This window comes from Polyodon spathula, chromosome 21 (assembly GCF_017654505.1).
Source record: "Polyodon spathula isolate WHYD16114869_AA chromosome 21, ASM1765450v1, whole genome shotgun sequence".
Taxonomy (NCBI): Eukaryota; Metazoa; Chordata; class Actinopteri; order Acipenseriformes; family Polyodontidae; genus Polyodon; species Polyodon spathula.
The window spans coordinates 3211501-3232670 of NC_054554.1; the positions used below are offsets into that span (position 1 = coordinate 3211501).

General features: G+C 45.4%; 1 protein-coding gene across 1 annotated transcript; it reads left to right on the forward strand.

Annotated features, from left to right (window-relative positions):
• Positions 1 to 10900: 10900 nt before the first annotated feature.
• LOC121296570 (engulfment and cell motility protein 3-like) lies at positions 10901 to 18878 on the forward strand. The gene is made up of 7 exons (XM_041222276.1): positions 10901 to 11029; positions 14764 to 14927; positions 15923 to 16035; positions 16389 to 16493; positions 16774 to 16853; positions 17224 to 17304; positions 17418 to 18878. The coding sequence occupies exons 2-7, from the start codon at positions 14767 to 14769 to the stop codon at positions 17628 to 17630; spliced, it is 753 nt and encodes a 250-aa protein (XP_041078210.1). The 5' UTR covers positions 10901 to 11029; positions 14764 to 14766; the 3' UTR covers positions 17631 to 18878.
• Positions 18879 to 21170: the final 2292 nt, after the last annotated feature.

Sequence of the window (21170 nt, forward strand, 5' to 3'; positions counted from 1 at the left end):
ATATGCTGGTTGTATTTAATGATGGTTGTATTTAAATGCTGGTGTGCAGCTCCCGAGCCCTGCAGAGGCCTGTGCTTGGGGCTTGCTGAGGGCGGCTGGGCTTCAAAGTGAGATCTGGCATGCGTAAAACCACAGACCAGACCAGGTACCACAAATTGTAGGGTAGCTTAATTGAAACATGCAGAACTTGTTCCTTTCAGGTTTAAAAAAAAAAAAAAAAATCTTTACTTCCTCTTGTCTCTTGCAGTCTCTCTGCTTGTTTAGTTTCAGTTTCCTTACTGGTCAGATTGATTAAGTCTCATCAATGTTCATGGATATTTCATGTCCTGTCTGTTGTTGCTTTGCCAGGCTTCCTCGCTATTCCAGTTACTATGGTTTCATTGGCCAGTATTGGGCAAGTGAGGCTGGGAAGCACATCAGCAATCTAACACAATAGCAATCACAACAAGGCTGCTTTGTGACAATGTGATCAATTTTATATTTCTGACTTGTATTGACTGGCTGTATTCATAATTAATGCTGTAATCAGTCTGAAGTCTATGCATTATTTTTGTTTTACAGAAAAAGCCACTGTCAACAGTAATAAAAGAAGTTTGTGATGGGTTTGTATTTTATTTATTTTTTAATAATTTCCATTTAACATACTGCATCAAGCACTGAGTAAACTCTTTGATTAAGACTAATTTAGATCTTCCCATGTGGGCACAATATATGAATACATATAGTAAATTTGTCCTGGCAAATCATTTTAAAGAATTTAAATATACGTGACTATTGCATGCATTTAGTTGTATAGCTCAAGTTAATGAATACTCGGAATCATCTATAAGCTGACAGCTTAATAACGTGCAGAGCTTCAGTGCTATTGCAACATAGGACTGTATGTGAAGCAGGAGTTGGCTTCTGAAGCTTGCACTTCTAGGAAAGTGAAAATTAACTTCTGCAGAAGTGCACACTCTCTATACCCCGGTACAAGACCGGCTTGCATCTTGTATAAATATCTTTTTGTACTGGAGTTTCTAACTTTGAGCATTAAAGCAGCCTTGTGTGTTTTAGATGGAACATCAGTGCCCCTGAAAAACATGCCCTGCAGTATACTGATGGGATCCAAACCTACATCACTGAATCGGTGAGGCCAGGCAGTAGCTGTCACTCGATTGGTTAGGCTTCGTAAACAGCTGTCGTAATGCACCCTGACCTTTCAGCTGTTCAAAGGTGTACTTTACAAACCCTTTAAAAATAAACAGCGTTTGCTTCTGCACAGAAGATTTAGCGGTTTTTCACTCGTCTTCGTGTAGCTGTATTCGTTTTTATTTTTGTGTATTGAATGTAGAATAGCACTTTAAGAAGCAAGTGATTACAGGGCATTTTCTGTTTTCTGGGATCAGCCCAGACCTGCTTCTTATGCCATGTGTGTTGGCTTGTGCTCCACTTTCAACCCCCAGGTCCTGGCGCGTCTCGACACGCGGGACTCTGTCTGAACGGAGGGGGCTCAAACTGCAGAGGTTTTAAACGTTTCGCAGAGCTGGATTGTGAGAATTCTTGTGCTGGGTGGAGGGCAATCGGGGGCTCTTGTGTTTGGCAACTCCTAGTGCTGCTGTACATCTCTTTTAGGTTATTTGATTTTGACAGTAAGATGCCACATTTCTCTTTTGGTTGAGCAGTGTGTGTGTGTGTAAGACTGGATCAAATTGCTATGCAATAGGAGTCTTATTTCCATTCTTGCACCGTCTGTTATTAAGAGAACAACGCTGAATGTTGGAGTGTGAACCTGAGAGCTTCATCTTTATATTTTGATTTCAGAATCGCTTGGATATCAAGAATGGCAGCATCCTGCGACTCACCACTGCCCCGGTAGGTTAATCAGACTGGCATTGCTTTTTCAGCACAAGTTATTTAGTGGATAACAATATAGTACATATGCAGGAGGCTGTGTCTGTCAGCTGCACTGTATATTTATTATACACAGTTATATCAAACTTGAACCCAGGTCTCTGGAAGTGAAACCCTAATACATTAACCCACTGCACCGTCAAGTCTCTTAAGCACGAAACCTGAATTTTGTTTTTTTTTAAATCACCAAGCAAACCCTTTTTACTTCTTACTGCCCTGCTTCCTTAGCATCAGACTGGCAGAAAACCCCATGTGGTGTTTTGCATGCTGTTAATTTGTTTTGTTTGAGGATCAGATTTGTCCACAAGTGTTTTCTCACTGTATTTAACCAGCTTCTGTTGTGTCCACCACTGGTTGTAGATCCCAGAGCAGTTTGTGCATTTCTCTTTATAGTTAAAACAAAGGGATTATTGTAAGTGTAGATTTTGCTAAGGTTCCAGTTGCGTGTAGGGGAAAATCGATTTTGCTCACAAGGAAACAGAAGTTTGCTTGAGAGCCTTACAGTAAAGTCCTCTTCTGTTGGCGTGGTATTGTTTGAGCTGGGACATCACTTCCAATATGAAGACCTGCCCCCGGGCATTCCAGAGCAAAGAGGACAAGATCAGAATGGACAAGGATATACGGAATAATATATAAATTTAATGGAGCTCTCTTTCCTATACTACCACAGCGCTCTGCAGTGCTGAGAGTGGAGTTCTCTTTCCTGTACTAATAGAGCACTCTGCAGTGTTGAGTGAAGCTATTTTTCCAAATCTGCTGTGTTAAAATGATTGTTAAGAACGTTTAAAGTAAGTAGTAACTGGGGAAAAAAAAAAACCTACTGGATTCCTAATGAAAGATTTTACAGAACTGTTAAAGCTGGTAGAAGCTGCATGGCACATCACATCTCTCTGTCTGGGCTGCGAGTGTGCAGATAAACAGGGTGTGTATTCAGCCTAGAGGGCTGTGAGTGGGATTATTCTCAAGCGAGTCATGCCAGTAGGTCATTACGTCAAAGCCTCAGTGATGGGCTGAGAGAGGCGAGTGCACGCAATCAGATTCTCATTCCTTGCCACCTCATTAATTAACTTGAAGAGCTGACAAAAGAATTACAGTCTGATCCTCTAATGTCCTGTTCAAACACTCCAGCCTTTCATCTCAACCAAAAAAAAAACACAACTGTCATGTGAGGCAACCCTGCAGATGCCAAAAAAATGAATGAAATGCATACTTCTACAATTTCAACAAAACTGATAACTTAGGCAAATGCTTCACTGTCATTGGTGTGTTCCCAGTTCTGTGTCCCCTTGCCATGTCCTCTGCTCATAGAATCATAGAACGGTTTTGACATAGTTTGCTGACCAAAAAAGAACTGTGCAGAGAAGGCCGGGCTGGGAGCCCAGTTCTCAATCCTCTCCCTCTCCCTCCCTCTCACTCTCTCTCCCTCTCACTCTCTTCCTTTCTGTCACCCTCCCTCCCTCCCTCTCTCCACCCCTCCCCCCTCCCCTCCCCCCCCCCCCCCCCCCCCCCCCCCTCTCTCTCTCAGGGTCGCTGTGCTGATCAGCTGTACACAGGGATCCAGAACCTGAATGCTGACGTCAAGTGCGACTCCCTGAAGCAGCTGGCCGGCATCTCCACTGATGTGACCTTCGCCCAGGAGTTCATTAACCGGGACGGGCATGCCCTGCTGGTGGACATCGTGGAGAGGGGCAGCGAGTGAGTCCCTCCGCGATGAAGCAGTGTACTGCCCAGACCTGGGGGGAATTACTATAGCAATTACAGTCACTGTTAGTGTTTGCTGGTATTGCAGTGCTATTTTTTTCAGTTACAGTTACAATTCTGCTGCAGTAATTACAATTATAGATACAATTATACTAAAAAGTGCCAGAAGCAACTACAGTCGAGATTTTTTCCAAACAAATGGAAAAGTCACCAAAACTGGTTGAAAATGCAACAATCGAATGACAAAAATATGATCATTGTACTGTAGTCAATCAATTATGTGGTGTAGTTATATTGTAATTACAATGACCTTTGTTCAATGCAGTGTTCTAGGTTCTACTACCTGTTTCAGTGAGAATTCACTGTGAATCTAACCGGAACTGCTAACAGAAATTGAATGCAGAACTGCTGTGACACACATCATAGCGATACAGTAACGCCCACTTCAAAGATTTTCAAATCCCTATATTCATAGCACTCTGCGACCGCAGCTTCTGCAAACTATAAATATGACAAAACAACATAGCGGTTTGTGGAATTCATACAGAGCCAGTGCTGCACTGCAGACTTGAACCTTCAGCTATGTCCTCGTCAACATTTACTGATGTAGGCTGAAACCAGACGTCAGTGGCTCATGTTCGTCAGGGAGCATGCAGCCACCTCAGAGCTACAGTGTCGGAGGACCACGTAGCTCTGGGTAGCTTACAGGCAGGCCTGCAAGTGCCCAGCCAGACGACAGGGGTCACTGGTGCGTGGTGAGCTAGGGACACCCTGGCTGACCTAGGCCCTCCCCACCCGAGGGGGGCGCTTGGCCAATTGTGTGCTGCCCTCTGGGGACTCCCATCCACGGTTGACAGTGGAGTAGTGTGGACTTGAACCTGGAATCTCTAGACTATGGGGTGCATCCTGTGCTCCACACAGAGCGCCTTTACCGGATGCACCACTTTGAAGCCCCCTGTGCTTAGTATTTTAAAGAGTTTATGTAGACAGTAATTTTAGCTCCCCAAAGGAAGTTGTGTTGTCGCGGCGCATCTGCAGTTTAATTGAGATAAACGCTAACAGGAAATATTTACCACTGAAAGACAAGCCAAATATAGAGAAGTTAGCTGGGCTATTCACTGTAGGAACACGATGAGAAGGAAGCACATTGAATGAAGCTGTTCCCTCGGATAAAAAAACAAACAAACAAAAGAAATGAAAATAAAAAACAATCCTAACTTCTTGAATTGAATTGAACTGAGGAGAAAGTCGTCCTCCTGTGTCTGCCCTCTTTATATAAATGATGTATTTGGTAAAAGCCCTGTCAGTTGCTATGAAATGCCGCCTATGGTGATCTGGTTCTCTGCAGCGTCAGTACGCTGCATGGAAACTGTCCTCACTGGGTTCACTGCCTCTGCCAGTGGGTTCATTGCCTCTGCCAGTGGGTTCATTGCCTCTGCCACTGGGTTCATTGCCTCTGCCAGTGGGTTCATTGCCTCTGCCCTGTCGCCCTGGTTCAGTTCTCCAGAGGTGCTGACTCATGCTTTGAAAGCCTTCATGGAGCTGATGGACCACGGGATCGTCTCCTGGGAGAACCTGTCAACTGTCTTCATCAAAAAGGTATGCAGATCCCTTTCCATATCGTCTGTGTTTGCGTGATGTATTCCGCTCTGGTCTGTGTTGATGTTTGTGCTTGTAAAAGCCAAGGTGAAGTGATGATCACAGTCTCTCTCAAGCAGTGTCTGCTGGTTCTGCTGAATAGTGTGGTGGTTTACTGACAAGGGCATGGTTAATGCCACCTAAAGAGGTGGATTGGAAGCCATGCCTCCAGAGCTGAAAAGACAGGGCCAGTGGCATTGTCCTTCCTCACCCTCTCCCTTGTTCTCAGATCGCTGGCTATGTGAGCCTCAAGGCCGTGGATGCCTCTGTGCAGCAGCTGTCCCTGGCTATACTGGAGAGCATGGTCCTGAGCAGCAGCAGCCTGTTCGAGCAGGTCCAGCAGGAGGTCACCCTGGAGCAGCTGATCGCACATCTGCAGGTGTAAGTACTGCACTGCCTCGGAATGGCCCCATCAGTACTGCACTGTCCCGGACTGACCCCGTCAGTACTGCACGAATAATCGTTCATTCATGAAAAACTATTTACACAAATGCAAACCCCCGTTCAAAGATAAATATGACAGAAACACACTTTTCATGCGCAGGGCCTCAGCCCTGCCACAAGGACCCCAGGCACCTCCAGCTGCAACTTCAGGAAACCGGGGGGCTTGGGATCTGGAATACAAGGCCTCCGCTGTCAATTTAGATCCTTGCTGAAATCCACAATGAAAAAACGAGAAGTTTCTTAACAAAATCAGTACATAAATACAAGCTTTATTGGAGGCAGTTCAGATTTCAGGACATGAATAGCCGTACAGTGACATTGTAATAATTAGCAACATTTCCTGTTCTTGCATGATAAGAAAGCAGCTTAGCACAGTGGCAAAAAAACTAAAGCAGAGTCCAGCAACATGTTTAGCCGGGCTTTTGGTGCAACCAAACCCCATGTCTAAGCGACTGATGAACCCATTACAGGGAGAAGCCACTAGGTGAGCGCCCCCCTAGGATAGTGTGGGGAAGGGAAGCTGCTTCTGTACGCTGCAAGCAGGTTTGCTGCTGAAGTTTACAAACTGTGACTCATATTAAAAGCTCCCTGTTGCTAAGCGAAGCCGTCTGCGGGTTTGCTTGATCACAGACAGGCGGGCTAATTAAACAAAGGCACTTCCTGTGTAAAATGGTTCTGTAGGACAGGGAGCTGCTGGAGTCCTGGAGAGAGTCACAGTAATGATGGAATAACATTGTAGATAATACAGCTCATTGAAATAATGAGTCAGTGGGAGCAGCAAGCCTTTGAAGAGCAGATTTAGATTAATGTGTTTTCAGGGGAAGAGAGGAGTTTTTGGAATTGTTTAATTTGGTAAAAAAAAAAAAAGATTTGATCATGCCGAAGACAGCTGTATGCTCCAGATTTAAAATCAGTATCTATATCAATATATTCCCAGTGTTATTGCTAGAAATGCCCACCAAAGATTATACATACAGGCCACTCAAGGAGGTACCAGCATTGTAAAGGAGGTTTGGGACTGTGGAACGTTGGGGAACACTGCGGAACTCCTGTTGCTATGACTACCCCCGCCCCCTCTGTGTTGACTATAATGTGTTTCTCCTCCACTCAGTCAGAACCAGCAGATTCAGACGAAGGCCATGGCCCTGCTCATAGCTCTGCTGCAGACCGCTGGGGACAGGAAAAAACGGGTACGAGGCATTGCTGTCTGCTTTCTCTCCCCTCCCAAAGCCCTCCCAAGCTTTTTGATGTTTTTTTTATTTTTTATTTCAGTGCCTCTTAAGCACTCTCAATGTGTTTTGTTTCACATTTTCTAATGTTAACGTGATTTTTTAGTTAACATTTGAAGTCAGTTCAGGAATGGAAAAATCTGGCCCAATATGTTATCAGAGCACTTGTACTGCATTCCAGTACTCCTGCTGCCACCACCTGGGCACTAGCTGGCATTGCATGTCTATGCAATTCCATTAAGTTATGTTCGTTACAAATACAGTAAAATTCAGACTCCTGCGTTAGTGAGCCAATGTAGCAGACCACAGTGGAAAACGTTTACTCCGGTTTCCTTTAACAGCTGCTTCTTGACGTTTGCTTTTCCATTTTTAGGAAATGGTTGAATTTCTAGGAAAGAAAAGCCTGCGGCAGTACATTAACAAGGTGATTATGAAACTGAGCACTAAGTCTTCCTGACTGAACTCCAGTCTTGTCTGCATGTTGTTTTGTTTGGTTTGCTTGCAAAGACAGTAAAGGTGAAGCCTGCACTCCTAGATTCCTTCGGGTTTGAGTTACTAGACCTCCCTCTGTTTGTATTGTGTGACCCCCAGAACATTATCCACTCCTCGGGGGCAGTGGGGGACGAGATGGCTCATTACCTGTATGTGCTGCAGTCCGTGACCCTTAACACCCTGGAGCCCAAGATGAGGACCCCTTTGGACCCCTACAGTCAGGTACCCCTCTCCACATACCCCCATGCAGTGTCTGGAGAGTAGAATCAGGCAGACCTCCTCAGAGCTGAGGGATGGGAGCCAGTGGTATAATAGTTACATATCAGACTGGAAGTGAGTTATACATGTTTAATAGATGGATAAATATAGATGCCTAATAATGATCGATCATAGATAACTCTGTTTTGACCACCTGCTGCACAATGGAAAGACCTGCTAGGAGCTTGCCGCTTCAGGAAAAGAGAGAGGAGTTTAACGCACTGCAGCCCAGTGCCTGCTGCTGACTGGATTAGGGGACCCTGTTCAACTCTCTCTCCCTCCCCCCACCCCCCCCCCCCCCCCCCCACACACCTCGTATCTCGGTGCTGCATGGGCTGAGACAGGTGGCGTTCGAGTCTGACAGCGAGGCCAGCCTGACCACCGAGAAGAGACACTCGCTGTGCGCCAAGGAGTTCAAAAAACTGGGATTCTCTGTGAGTCACCGGGACGCAGGGGGTACAGGGAGAGAGGGAGAGGGCACTTATTCAACTCCCCTAGCACAGGATATTGAGATCTGTTTGCGCTCATGAGCCACTCCAAGAAGTCCGGACTATTACATAATTCAGTGACAGGCTGGAGCAGTTCCCTGAATATTAAACTTGACTTTATTTTGAAAAAATAAAGAGAACCCTTTAAAGAGAATTAAAAAATGTGAGGATTTGAGTGGAGGGAATTCTGGGTTTTGTAGTTCCTCCAGGAAGCACTGTGCACCAAGATTCTATTCAGGCACTTCTGATGTCGAGGTGAATTCTGGAATTGCAGTCGAACACTCCAGAGTTTGGTTTGTGTGCATGCGTGCGCACAAGCTTGTTTATTTCTGTAAGCGTGTCTCAATCAGGTGCTGTAATTTTATTTATTTATTTAGTTTATTTCTCACCCTTCAGAATAACAGTAACCCGGGTCTGGACCTGAACCGCACCCCTCCTGGACTGCTAGCCCTGGAAACCATGGTCTACTTTTCCTCGCGTTACCCCAACGCATACAGCAGGGTGAGGGGACAGCTGCATGCAGGAGACAGTACAGAGAGATTTTGTTTGTCTGTTTTTCAGTGTGTGGGCGGCCTGACCAGATTGTGCAGCTCTGCAGCACAGAGCCCCTGAGAATACCTTCCCATCTGGCTGGTGAGCAGGTGGTTAAGAGTCTCAGTAACTGAAGAAATGACCTTCCTAGTCAGCCCTCTGGGCAAACCTCTCCTGACAGATGGTGCCTAGGAATGGGCTCTGTGTGCAGTGAAGCCGACAGTGAGAGGAAGGCAGGCGGGGAGGGAAAGCCTGCAATCTGCTCCCTGACTCTCACGCCACATCAGGATGTCATTCTGCTCCTCTGCACCCACCCCAGCGGCTTGCCTTCTTGCTTCTGCATCGCGGGGTGGGGTTCGTCCAAGCGGGAGGCTGCAGTTCTACAAATCAGTTCATTTCCTTATAAAGATATTAACTCTGGCCTCTGCAGGTTCAGCATCATGGTCGAAGCTCTCTTTATGTCTGTGTTCCCTTTTGCTGCTGTATTTTTCACACTAAATTTGAAAGTTAGAAACATTGGTTTCACTCCTGTAGTGTTGTGACTGAAGCCGGGTTCGATGCCTTGGGCTTCACAGATAAAAGGTCACCTCATTAACCCATCAATGTATCGAACGCTGCGACTCAGTATTGACTCCCTGTTCCTCCTCCTCCCCCCAGTTTGTGTTGGAGAACAGCAGCCGAGAAGATAAACACGAGTGCCCATTCGCCCGGGGCAGCATCCAGCTTACCCTGGTCCTGTGTGAGATCCTGCGCATCGGAGACCCCCGTGAGTCTGGCAGAGGGGTGGAGGGGACAATGCTGTTGCTACAGTTTCTTTAGCATACCCTATCACGCAGTACAGGTTTTACACATCAACGGTGTCGTGCCTCCCCAACTGTCTTCACACGATTTCCTTCTCGATTCACCCGCAGCCTCAGAGACCGGGCAGGACTATTACCCCCTCTTCTTTGCTCAGGATCGCCTCCTGGAGGAGTTGTTCTGTATCTGCATCCAGCTGCTGAACAAGACGTGGAAGGAAATGAGGGCCACACAGGAGGACTTTGACAAGGTAGGGGTTCAGTTCTTACCTCTTACTGCTAGTCTATGGGATCAACAACTGGAACACAAGTCCCTAGTGCTAAGCACTGGCCCACACACTGCCAGTGCTTAGTCCCTCAGCTTTGACCACTGAGATACGTTTAATGCTCAGGACTAATCCCCAGGCTACAGCAAAACCTGTTTGAGTTTATACATTTTGAAGGGACGGTCCTCAAAAGCAGAGCCGTGGCAACACATTCCGCTGAATGAAATGATATCCAGGTTATAAATCCGTAACCTCTTTACCCTGTGAGTGAGGCTCACTGAGTACGAGGGACTTCTTCACTGTAGGGGCTGCTGGACTGATCTGATCTGTGAACGCACTCATGAGTGTGAGTATGCTGCCTTTTCACCGTGGTATTAGCTGAACAAAAAAACGCGAAGCAGGGTATTCTGGGAAGAATGAGGGCGAAGTGGGGGGGGTTTGTTGGAGTTGGCTTTGTTTATATCAGCAAAAACAATTTACAAAATAAACCTCATATAAAACGAAGGTCAGACCTGCATAGCCGATTCAGTGTTAAGAGTGCCATTGTCAGAGAAATTGAAACGCTTAGAGCTGCCCCTCTGATCCTGCCGGTGAGCACAGAAGAGCTGCTTGCCCAGCTGAGTGGAGCCTGCGCTGGGAAGGGGAAGGCACTGATGGGGGCTTTGCTGGATGGAGTAGAGTGCCCTCGCTTTACACTTCGTTCTATTGCGTGTTGGATTTTAGTTTGGTTCAGTATTATTTTGATTCACAGGAAACATTTAGTTTGTAGCAGAGATTTACGCTGAACTGGAATTAAGTTTGTGCTGCTGATTGTTGGAAATTGAGTTTGAAATGCACTAGAAATCTTATGTTCAGGACTATTGCTTTGCAAGACCGTTTGTCTGTAATAACCTGCCTGCAGGATTGTTGCCGCCATATAAAGTGGATGGCAGCTTTGGGCTCTTGAATATACTTATTCACAAGTATTCAGAAACATGGTGGGGAAATGAATCCCTGCTCTCCACAACTCTCCCTGCCTCTGCTCCTCTCTGATTGTCAGGACGCCGCTGCTATTGGGAAGCCAGGCACACGCTGCTATCAGCTGGGGTCCTGGAGGCTGGAGGAGGGGGGAGTGGGCTTTGTCAGTGTCTTCTGCAGCACTGGGGTAAACACAATGCATCCAGTCTCTTTTGTGTGTGTATCTGTTGGTAGAGAGATCAAAGGGAGTCAGACAATCGCCTCCTAATAAAAAAAGACAGCTTGGTAGCAAGCAGGGTCGGAATAGGATCTGCTGCCTCTTCGTTGTCGCCGAGGTAAAATCTTTTGCTTAATTAGCTTGATTTGTAAATGGCACTGGCTGTATGTGTGTGTGAGAATGTGGGAGTTTTGAGAGATGTATTTGAATGATGCAAGCTGGCATGGACTCTTTCGGATCTCCTTTTACCAAACCTGCCCTGGTGACACAAAGAGAAGACAACCTTCACACCTCGGTTACAAAGCCGTCCTGCTGCTGCTGCAGACTGGTCTGGAGAGTGAGGTTAAGGCTGAGTAACAGGTGGATAACTGATGCTTCTTAAGTTGCTTTGCAGATCAGGGTCTGCCATGGAGAAGCCCCGTCTCTTTGATTTTATGAGATACCAAACTAAATGCACCTCAGCTGTTCTGTGCACTTGACCAGAACCAGAGATTGTAAGGCGTGGTGTTTAGTGGATGCTGTGAAAACCCTGCTGAATCAGCTGTACCTTGCTTGCACGTTGCAATGGTCTCTTTTAAAAACCATAGGGATGGACTGTTCTGCCCGCAAGCTTGTTTGCATGTAGTTTTTTATATAAAAACAACTAAAGGTTTTTAGTTAAAAACAACTAAAGGTGCTTTTCATTTTGAAGAGTACATTTTTCAAATGACTAATTATTGCTGTAAATGAAATATGTGAATTACACTGGGGACCAAACCTTAGTCACTGTGTTATCTGTTGAAAGTAATACAGCCATCTGCCTGATAGTAATCCAGGCCCAGAGTCTCAGTTATATAGTCCGATGATTTTACCAGGGAAGGGGAGCTGTAAAAATAAACAGTAAATAATTGTGTGTGTGTGCAGTGTAACGAATATACTGTATCGAGGAGTGGGGTTTATAAGGACTTTGCAACATTGTCTTAGGTCTTAAACAGTGCTTTGAAAATGAGAATAAACCTCTAACCCTCTCTAAAACTGCCAACAAAAGATTTCATGAACTGCAAACTCGATTTCATTAGAAAGGGCTTTACATTTGTTTTTTTTTTATACAGACCAATGTTTGGTAATTACATCTTCTGCAAGAAAAATACAATAACAATTTGACTTGTTTCGTTGAATTTATAGTGAGCGAAACAAAACACCCTCACCCTACAACAAAAATAGTTGCTATGGAAACCTATAGCTGCCTAGACAACTGATACCAAAGCAAGGTCCTGTGTGCATTTTATTTGGCCCACTGAAGTTTATTGCATGGAATGTCACAGAGACAGACTGACAGACAGGGCGCACCAACGGCGAGGAATGGAATGTTCAGTGTCTGCATGCGGACAGCAGCAAACTGCGAACCAGACCGGAAAGTTGCCTTTACATAACTGCCCGCCAACTGTGCCCTGTAGAAGGTCACCAAACCACTGTTTGTTTCTGTCTGTCTGCATGCATGCAAAGGGAACTAATAAATATGGGCCAGCAGCGTACAAGCTGGAGTGGATTCAGAGAGCATCGCTGAGTCAGAGTGAAGGGAGAAGGAGAAGAGACTTGAGGGAGATGAGCCAGCTGTCCTCTCCAGCCGCGGCTCCATGAAGAAGCAGGTATTGCTTGAAAGCCGAAGAAGGGCCAGTTAAAGTCCAGTTCAAGCGGGTTTCATCTTAAGTTTTTGTTTAGTAGCTCTATGAAGTTTACAAAAAGATTTTAAACATACCCTAGGATTCAATTTTAGGAGCCCCAGATATAAATATGCAGTTTCGATTTTGTTAGTAAAAATAGAGTAGGGCTCATTTTAAATGATGCGTTGTTGATTGTATAAAAATGACATAATGGTCAAGATAAATAAACTCAATCCAGGCCAGTAGCCGTCCACAAACTGTCACTGTTAGCTGTCTGTCGAGATGCTGTGGTGTAGTACCAGAATGCCACTAAAATATTGATTTTCTTAAACAGGAATTATTTTATGAATTCACATTCTGTTTGTGTACTGAACTTCTAGTAACACATATACTAGGTAATGCATTCATCTTACCTGCTGACTGAGTCAGACAGTCGTGCAGGAGTCACGTGACTTCATTTGGCTGTTCTGCACGTTCCAGCTCGGCTACACTGCAGGCCAACAGCAGACAGGACTGCTAGAGTTTCTTTTGATAATGAATGCATGTTGACGTGATTGTTTTCTACTGTTCCAAGAATTGATATTTCATTTAGATCTCATAGCGGCTGTCTGTATCTGCTTGTACCAGCCTGGCTGTGGTTTGGTTTTCACAGCTGCCCCTCGCCTCCCACCTTGCTGGCTGTGGACTTTGGTCCACAGTGATAACCCGTTTATCAGACTGCCTGGCCTTGGGATAGAGGATGTATTTGTGAAATTCTGCGTTCATTATGCATTTTGGTTATTGGGGATAGAAATGAAGGAATGCACGCTCCTACAGACCATGCTGTTTACTGTTGCAGTGTGACCCCGTAATTCAAACGTGCAGCAGGATAGCTTTGTATTCATTTACCAGGGTACATTTGCACAGTAATTCTGCAGCTTGCTGTGTCTTCTCTGTGCGTACACTATGCCTCTACCCTGCTTTTCAATGCTTTAACGTTGCATCATCTGGGCTACACTATGCTTGCCAGCTCTTTCCTACAGTGTGTTGTGCTTTGCAGTGCTGTACTGCAGTAAACCTGGGTGGTGTTTGGCTTCAAGGGTAAACACTGCAGTGGTTCCACAAGCAAGTTGTCTTGTTTGCCTGGTGAGGAGCAGGTCAGACTAACTAGCTTGGTCTGCCATTCAGGATGTTCAGTTATATTATCTCTGTCTTCTTTGTATGTCTAAACACGAATTGCGACAACAGCAATACAATACCATCAATCTGCAAAGCTCTCCCGCACCTGGCTCTGTGCGCAGTTTCAGTGACAGTTCCTGTGGAGGGAGGGAACAGAAGATGTTTCCTTGGGGAGACAGGTTTAATGGGCTGTGCTAGTTGCCTGTGTCAGAATGTTTTCCAGATTCCACAAGAGAAGCTTTGAGCCGGCTGTACCCAGCATTTGTCATTGTTATAGCGCTGTGAAAGTGCACTGTCACAGATTCCTGATGGAGGTTGTTGGAAATAGACAATTTCAATTTTAATCTTGTGCTGTATCAGGTATCTTGTTTTGTCTACAATAATATCTTTAACAAGCCTTAGGTTACATATACAAAAAAACCCAACAATGGTATTACTGTTACCCATGAAACATTTATGGAGTTCCCTTTCAGCTGGTGTGAATTGATTCTGCTCATGTCTGTGCTCAGGTAAATGCATTTAAACTGGTGTGGATTGATTCTGTTCATGTCTGTGCTCAGTTAAATGCATTTAAACTGGTGTGAATTGATTCTGCTCATGTCTGTGCTCAGGTAAATGCATTTAAATGGGTGTAAATTGATTCTGCTCGTGTCTGTGCTCAGGTAAATGCATTTAAACTGGTGTGGATTGATTCTGCTCATGTCTGTGCTCAGGTAAATGCATTTCTAAGGGATTCTGTTCAGAGAGACACCAGTCACTCTTTGGCTGGTGAGCAGGTCCAGGAACCTATAATAAAAACTGAAACTACTGCTAGTGATTTCTAATATAATAACACTGTTGTACTAGAACACCAATGTACTACAGGGGTGGTCAACCCTGGTCCTGGAGAGCCACAATCCTGCAGCTTTTCTGGATTTCCTTAAATCATCAGTGGCTACAAACCTGGAAAAACTGTTAGGGTTCGCCCTCCTGCTCCCTGCTGTAGTAGGTACAGCGACAGAGGAGTTTGTCATGATTGATTAACGGAGGGGAATGTTCCGCTGTCTCCCAGGTGATGCAGGTGGTGCGGGAGCAGATCACGAGGACGCTGTCCAGCAAGCCCACCTCCCTGGACCTCTTCAAGAACAAGGTGAATGCTCTGAACTACAGCGAGATCCTGAAGCTGAGGCAGACCGAGCGGCTGCACCAGGAGGAGACCCTCGCCCCGCCCGTCCTGTGAGTACCGCCTGCTGACACTAGAGAGCAGGGCTGTGCACGCTGAAGGGGAAACGCACAATGGTGAAATGTTTCTATGTTAGTTTCATGAATGAGGCCCATACTGTAGTTGCTCCTCCTCTCTGTAAAGTGCTGTCCAGCATAGACTCTGGTTGCTGCTTGTGTCTTGTAACTTTCTGTATGGATTCTGTAGCTTTTTTCCTTATTTACAGCTGAACACTCCCTCTGCCACAGACAAGTGCTGATGTCACTGTTCTGCTTTCCCTGATGATTCTCTTCCCAGCATGCACTGCAAAATTAACGCATGACCCAATGGGCAGAACGGGAAGAATTAATTACTGGAATTTTACCGGCTTGTGCAAATTGACACAGCTTTCAGCAGAAAGCAGATGGGTTAATCTGTGGATGCTGCAGAATGGGTTATTGCTGGAGGATATTAATTAATAATATTTGAAATAAGAAAGAGAATATTAAGCCCACAGAAGCTCTTACTGGTGGTGTGAGAGCTCAGACACAGTGACGGGATAGATCTGCCCTGGGTATGGGTGCACATGACTGGAAAGATTACTGCCCTGCTCATTGCAGTGCACAAAGGACCTTATTCATACACGGTTAATGTGCTGTAATGCATTGCAAAGCTTCTACGGGTTAACAAGTAAACTAACTAAGTAAAGTAATTCCTTCTGATAATGTAACACCATTAAAGGCAGGGATGGCAATAAGAATCCCATTGCAGAGCAGTTTCCCAAACCTGTTGCCTGTTAACACTGTGGCTAAGCTTGTAGTAAAACCTGGAATGGGTGAAACTGCTTTGCAATAGGAGTCTTATTTCCATCACTGATGAAAGTCACGTTCAGTACTGTGTAGATACATAGCATTCTGTGAGCTAGTCCTCAATAGTAGTTCCAGTGAGGGCCATTGAGAGCAGAGTCCAGCGCTGTGTGCGTGGCTGGAGGAGGGAGCGGTGCAGTGATGCTCCGTGATTGCTCCGGCAGGGAGCTGAAGGAGAAGCTGAAACCGGAGCTGCTGGAGCTGATCCGCCAACAGCGGCTCAACCGGCTGTGCCATGGGACTCTGTTCAGGAAGATCAGCAGCCGCCGGAGACAAGGCAAGTACCGGAGAGCAAAGGGAAGCGCGCGGCTCCCTCTGCGCTTCAGGATATTGGTTAAGTCACGGTTTGGCCATCTTATCTTTAACGTACTGTTCTTCGAATAGCGCTCAGGCTTCAAAGCAGGGATGGGCAACTCTTTGTTCCAGCCATATTCTTTATTGTTTAACTGATCCAATTAAACCTGCATCCAATATACACGAGAACTGGCCAATTTTGTTTTTTACATATATTTTTACCCGACCTCAGACTGGGACCTAGGAGTCCCGAGAGGTTCCGGCGTGGTTTCTGACGGTTAACGGTTTTCTTAACATACGCCACTAAGGACTGCACATGTTGCCTTGCTGTTACAGACAAGCTGTGGTACTGCCGCCTGTCGCCCAATCACAAGGTGCTGCACTATGGGGATGTGGATGAGGAGAGCCAGACCCCGCCCATAGAGACCCTGCAGGAGAAGAGTGAGTGACAGCGCAGGGGATGAAAGGGGTTCTACTCTGCTCTATTTTATTGAGGTCCCCAGCCCCCACCCTCACCCCTTTTAACTTATAAATGTAACCATACCTTATGAATGCATTGCCTACCCATAGATTGCCTTTGCAACTGACAGGTTTCATTCTGGTTTGACATGCCTTCCAAATCTATATGACTCACAGTGGCATCTCCTGACAGTGCACCTGGTTCAGAAGCAACAGGAATATTATACTCTTTACGAGTTTGTCTTCACTCCCTCTCTCCTAGTTCCTGTGGCTGACATTAAAGCACTACTGACTGGTAAGGACTGCCCACACATGAAGGTGTCACGTTCGAGTCTTCTAAAGGTAAAACTCCGGAGGGAGCAGAACTGCTAGTGGGTCATTTTCATGCACTGTGTGAAATGATCACATTGAATTCACTAAACCGTATGAGAGACAAACACAGACATGATGGGATAACAAAAAACACATTCCTAGTTAGGAATATTACTGCCACAAGATTTATAAGACTTCGGTTTCTACAATGTTTTATCACATTTGATTAAAACAATCGAACGAGAATCAATTAAAATCAGTTACTGCTTTGTCAGAAATACTAATCTAACTAAACCACCTTACATAATGCATGCATTAATTCTGCTCATATTTAATGGCTCACACTGCTCTGCAACAGGAGTCTCATTGCCATGTCTTAGTAATCCGTCTCTTTCTACAGGAAGTCCTGGACCTGGCTTTCACCATTACTTATGATTTGGAGGAGTACCATTTGAATTTTGTTGCATCATCAAGGAGTGACGTGAGTAATAAAGTTGTAATTCTAAGAATCTTCCCTAGATGTGAATGAAAGTGTGCCACTTGATAGCCAGGCCTCGCACAAACCATACTGTCCTGTCTCTGTCCCCTGTCCAGTTCTGCCTGTGGACGGACGGCCTGAATGTCCTCCTGGGGAAGGACATGACCAGCGAGTGCACGCAGAGCGAGCTGGACATCCTGCTGTCCATGGAGATCAAGCTGCGCCTGCTGGACCTGGAGAACATTCCCATCCCTGACGCCCCCCCGCCCGTGCCCAAGCCCCCCAGCAACCTCCACTTCTGCTACGACTTCAGCCAGACCGAGCAGTAGAGGAGGAGGGGAGGAGACTGCACTGAGTAAATATTACTGTCCACACCTAGGGATTTGTCCATCGCTGAGTCCCATCCCTTCAAACCGCTAGAGCGAATGGGGACAGTTCATCTTTACAGAGACTTGGTGCAGGGTAGACAGGACTCTCCTCTGATTGATGATAGGCGGCTAATGTGTCAAAATTATTTGGAGGTGACAGGGTTGATGGAGGCGTTGCCGACCCAAGGGGGAGAGCTCCCTATAGAAGAATGGACTCTACTGATAACTCCCCTCCCGTCAGCACAGTCACAGTGTAGCTGTAACCCACGACAGCTCAAAGGTACAGGCTGATACTGACAGAACCCCTCTCACGGGGGAACGTCCAGCAATTTACTTCCCTATGAGTAGCAGGATGTATTACTATTAAAGTGTTAGGCTTTTATTTAGCCTGTTTTGCATAATCTAAAAATGGCACATAACTCCTATTAACACAGCGCGTTTACTGATTATAAGAATGTTTAATTTGTGCAATAGGATTTTTTTTTTTTTCTATAACCCGAGGGGGAAAAAGAAACTGCTGTCCTGCTGTTTCACTCGCTCTGAGCTACATGGCTGACTACTACTAGAGCAATGGACTGACTCCATGGCAGATATTCTAACCAGGCAGTCCAACTGTTTGCTGCACTGGTTTAATTCTGTGACGTACATTTCAGCACCCCTGTCTAAGATTCTGAACTCAAGATGTACCCCCCTTTGTAGTTGTGACACGTTCACCCTAATGTTACCCTACTAAAGGAAATCGCCTCTGTACTGTCCTTATTAACACGCACCGCAAAGAAAAAAAAAATACTAATAGAAGATTTGCATTAATTACTGTAGAATTTTGAAAATGCTTTTTTTTTTTTTTTGCACGTTCGCTCTATCAGTCACAAATACTGACCTCACAAGTCGCGTCATTCGCATCCTAATCTACTCTTTGATATACAGACCCGCAGCCTCACGTTGGGTTAAATCCAGTTTTGTTTTTTTATAATTTAGTCGTCGCCCTTAGTTTTTGTACCCTGGTTTTCGCCCCAGTTTGGACAATAGTTATTTGTACCCCGGTTCACCGCTGCAACCCCCCGGCGACTCAGGTAACGGAGGCTGGAACATGCGTCCTCCGAAACGTGTTCCTGCTAATCCCTCATTTTACGCACAGCCAGGCCTCCAGACCTATAGCCTCCACTGCAGACCTGCAGGCGCCCTATCAGCCACAGGGGTCGCTGGTGTGCGGTGTGCGGGTGAACAATGGTACCTGAGGGCTGCCGACCTAAGCCCCCCCCCCCCCCCCCCCATACGGGTGATGTCGGCCAATTATGCATCGCCCCCTAGGCACCCCCGGTCACAGTCGGCAGAGACATAGATTTGAACCTGCGATTTCCAGGCTATAGGATGCATCCTGCACTCCACGCAGAGCGCCTTTACTGGATGCCTGCCCTTCAACCCAGTTTTCCGATTGGATCAGCATTGTGACATCATGGAAACTGAAGTACAGTCAGTCAGGCTGTGTGTCTCTAAACACCCCCTGACCACAGTGCAGCTATAGATCATTTCAAAACCTTTTACATTGTTAACCGGTACACCAGTTAGCTGCCAAGACGGTACACAATAAACAGATTATCCACTGTGCTTTATTTTGTTCAAAACAGAATGACGTCCAGTTTGAACATGGTACTGACTGCTATATGAACCGGTCAAACCCACTGCTGCACACTGAGTAAATGGGCTATTCAAGCTATAATGCAAGGATTTTCTAACTACTTTAAACGAAAACAACACACACAATACCCCATCTCTGTTGTCGCAGTGTTTACCTGACCTTTGTCGTCTTGTCTTGTGTGTATGACGGTACATTCATCGCCACAAATATTCAGTCTGTATTAAGATCACTACCACAGCCAGGTAATTTTAATTTCATTAAAACCACCTTCAATTGGTTTTCAACCAGGCATATTGGGGTGTCCGTTTGTGTCGTGCCAGGGTGTCTTAAATGTTTATAAGTCATATTTTGTCATATGTATTTCAAAAAGTATATATATGTAATTGGCATTTAGCAACTCCCAGTTGGACCTTTGGGCATTCTGCTGGTTCTTTTTTCTCTTTATATGTGTTATCTTGTGTTATATTTGCTAACAGTTATTGTGAAATTTCCTGTATAGGTTGTGGCTGGTTTGATCTATTGTTCACACAGCCTCCCTGAGAGCAGGGGTTTACAACAAAAAAAATCATTGATAAGGACTGAAGCTGGGTAAAGTTCCAGATTCTGCTTCTGAAAGAATGGAGGTGCTATACAGTATATTAAAGATGAGGCACTAGACAACACTGTAAGCTTGTGTAAGGAAACTGTTTTGACTTGGATACATTTGTATTGTGTGGAATCTGCAGGAAGTTTAAGTAGCTTTGACACTGGCTCACGTACACGGCTCTGAATACTGAACACTGGTAAGGAAGACACAGTATACCTGCTGTAACTGAAACAACCATGGCAGTTATTATTAAAGGCAAAACAGAAAAAGCAGCATGCAATCTTAACTTAGAAATTGTGTTTGGATGGGTATTTTGTTGACATGAAAAGAAGATTGTGGTAGAGTTGCTGGCTGTAATCCAGGGATGGTGGCAGAGGGTTTACAGAGAAACAGACGCCTTGTTGTTTTTCCATCAGATTTGAGTTGAGTGGAGCTCCGACTCGATTCATGGCAGGCTGGCAAAGCTGGAAGTAAGCAACTCCCTCCCCGCTGTTGCTCAATAAACCATAAACTGCATGCAACCTGCCAAAAACCCACAGGAACGGCTTAAACCGAGGCACAGCATTTATAAAAACAGGGTAACTCCGAGTGACAGGCCTTCAGTGGCTCTGGTGAAATGAAACCACTGAAGCAGGTCGTTCCCAGCAGAGTGTCTGTGTGGTCACCGTCATACTAGCAATGATCTGGAGCTGCCCTGCCCTTCCACAATCCCTGAGCTCTGTTACAGGCATATACTGTACCCTTGCCTTCAACTTCATGCATTGCCAAGCCCTCACTTTGCAAAGACATGCTGTGTTTTCCTGCAGCTTTTATCATTGTGCAACACTACTGTAGAACCTTGTGTGTGTGTGTGTGTAAACAAGGTGACCAGATGGCCTGATTCAGCAGGGGCCGTGATACGAGGTATTGTTGTTTTTGTATTTGTTATGTATGTATTAGAATACACGGAAATATGCCTTGTGTATGTGACAGAATATTATTAACCTACTGTATTTACAAATGCAGATGAGAAGATGAATGGGGTTTGAAAGGTCAGAGTTTGATGGAAATGACTGGGCTATAAAGATGTATTTGATTCTGCACAACCTGCTGGAATAAAGGTATCTGACTGTACAGGTAATCCGTTTGTTGGATGTACAGTAATCTGTCACATATCCACCATGATCAAGCTCTTCAGCGACGTTAGTTTATTATTGAACACAGAAGATTAGTTCAGAGACTGGAGATCCCAAAGTTTTCCTACACTGTGTTGTGTGTGCTCCGTGCGCTGCCATTG

Excerpts from the sequence above, each read along its gene's own strand:
- LOC121296570 (XM_041222276.1), top strand. The coding sequence starts at position 14,767 with ATGCAGGTGGTGCGGGAGCAGATCACGAGGACGCTGTCCAGCAAGCCC. Across the intron at positions 16,036-16,388 it reads CAGCAGCCGCCGGAGACAAG|ACAAGCTGTGGTACTGCCGC; the intron begins GCAAGTACCGGA and ends TTGCTGTTACAG. Across the intron at positions 16,854-17,223 it reads CACGTTCGAGTCTTCTAAAG|GAAGTCCTGGACCTGGCTTT; the intron begins GTAAAACTCCGG and ends CTCTTTCTACAG.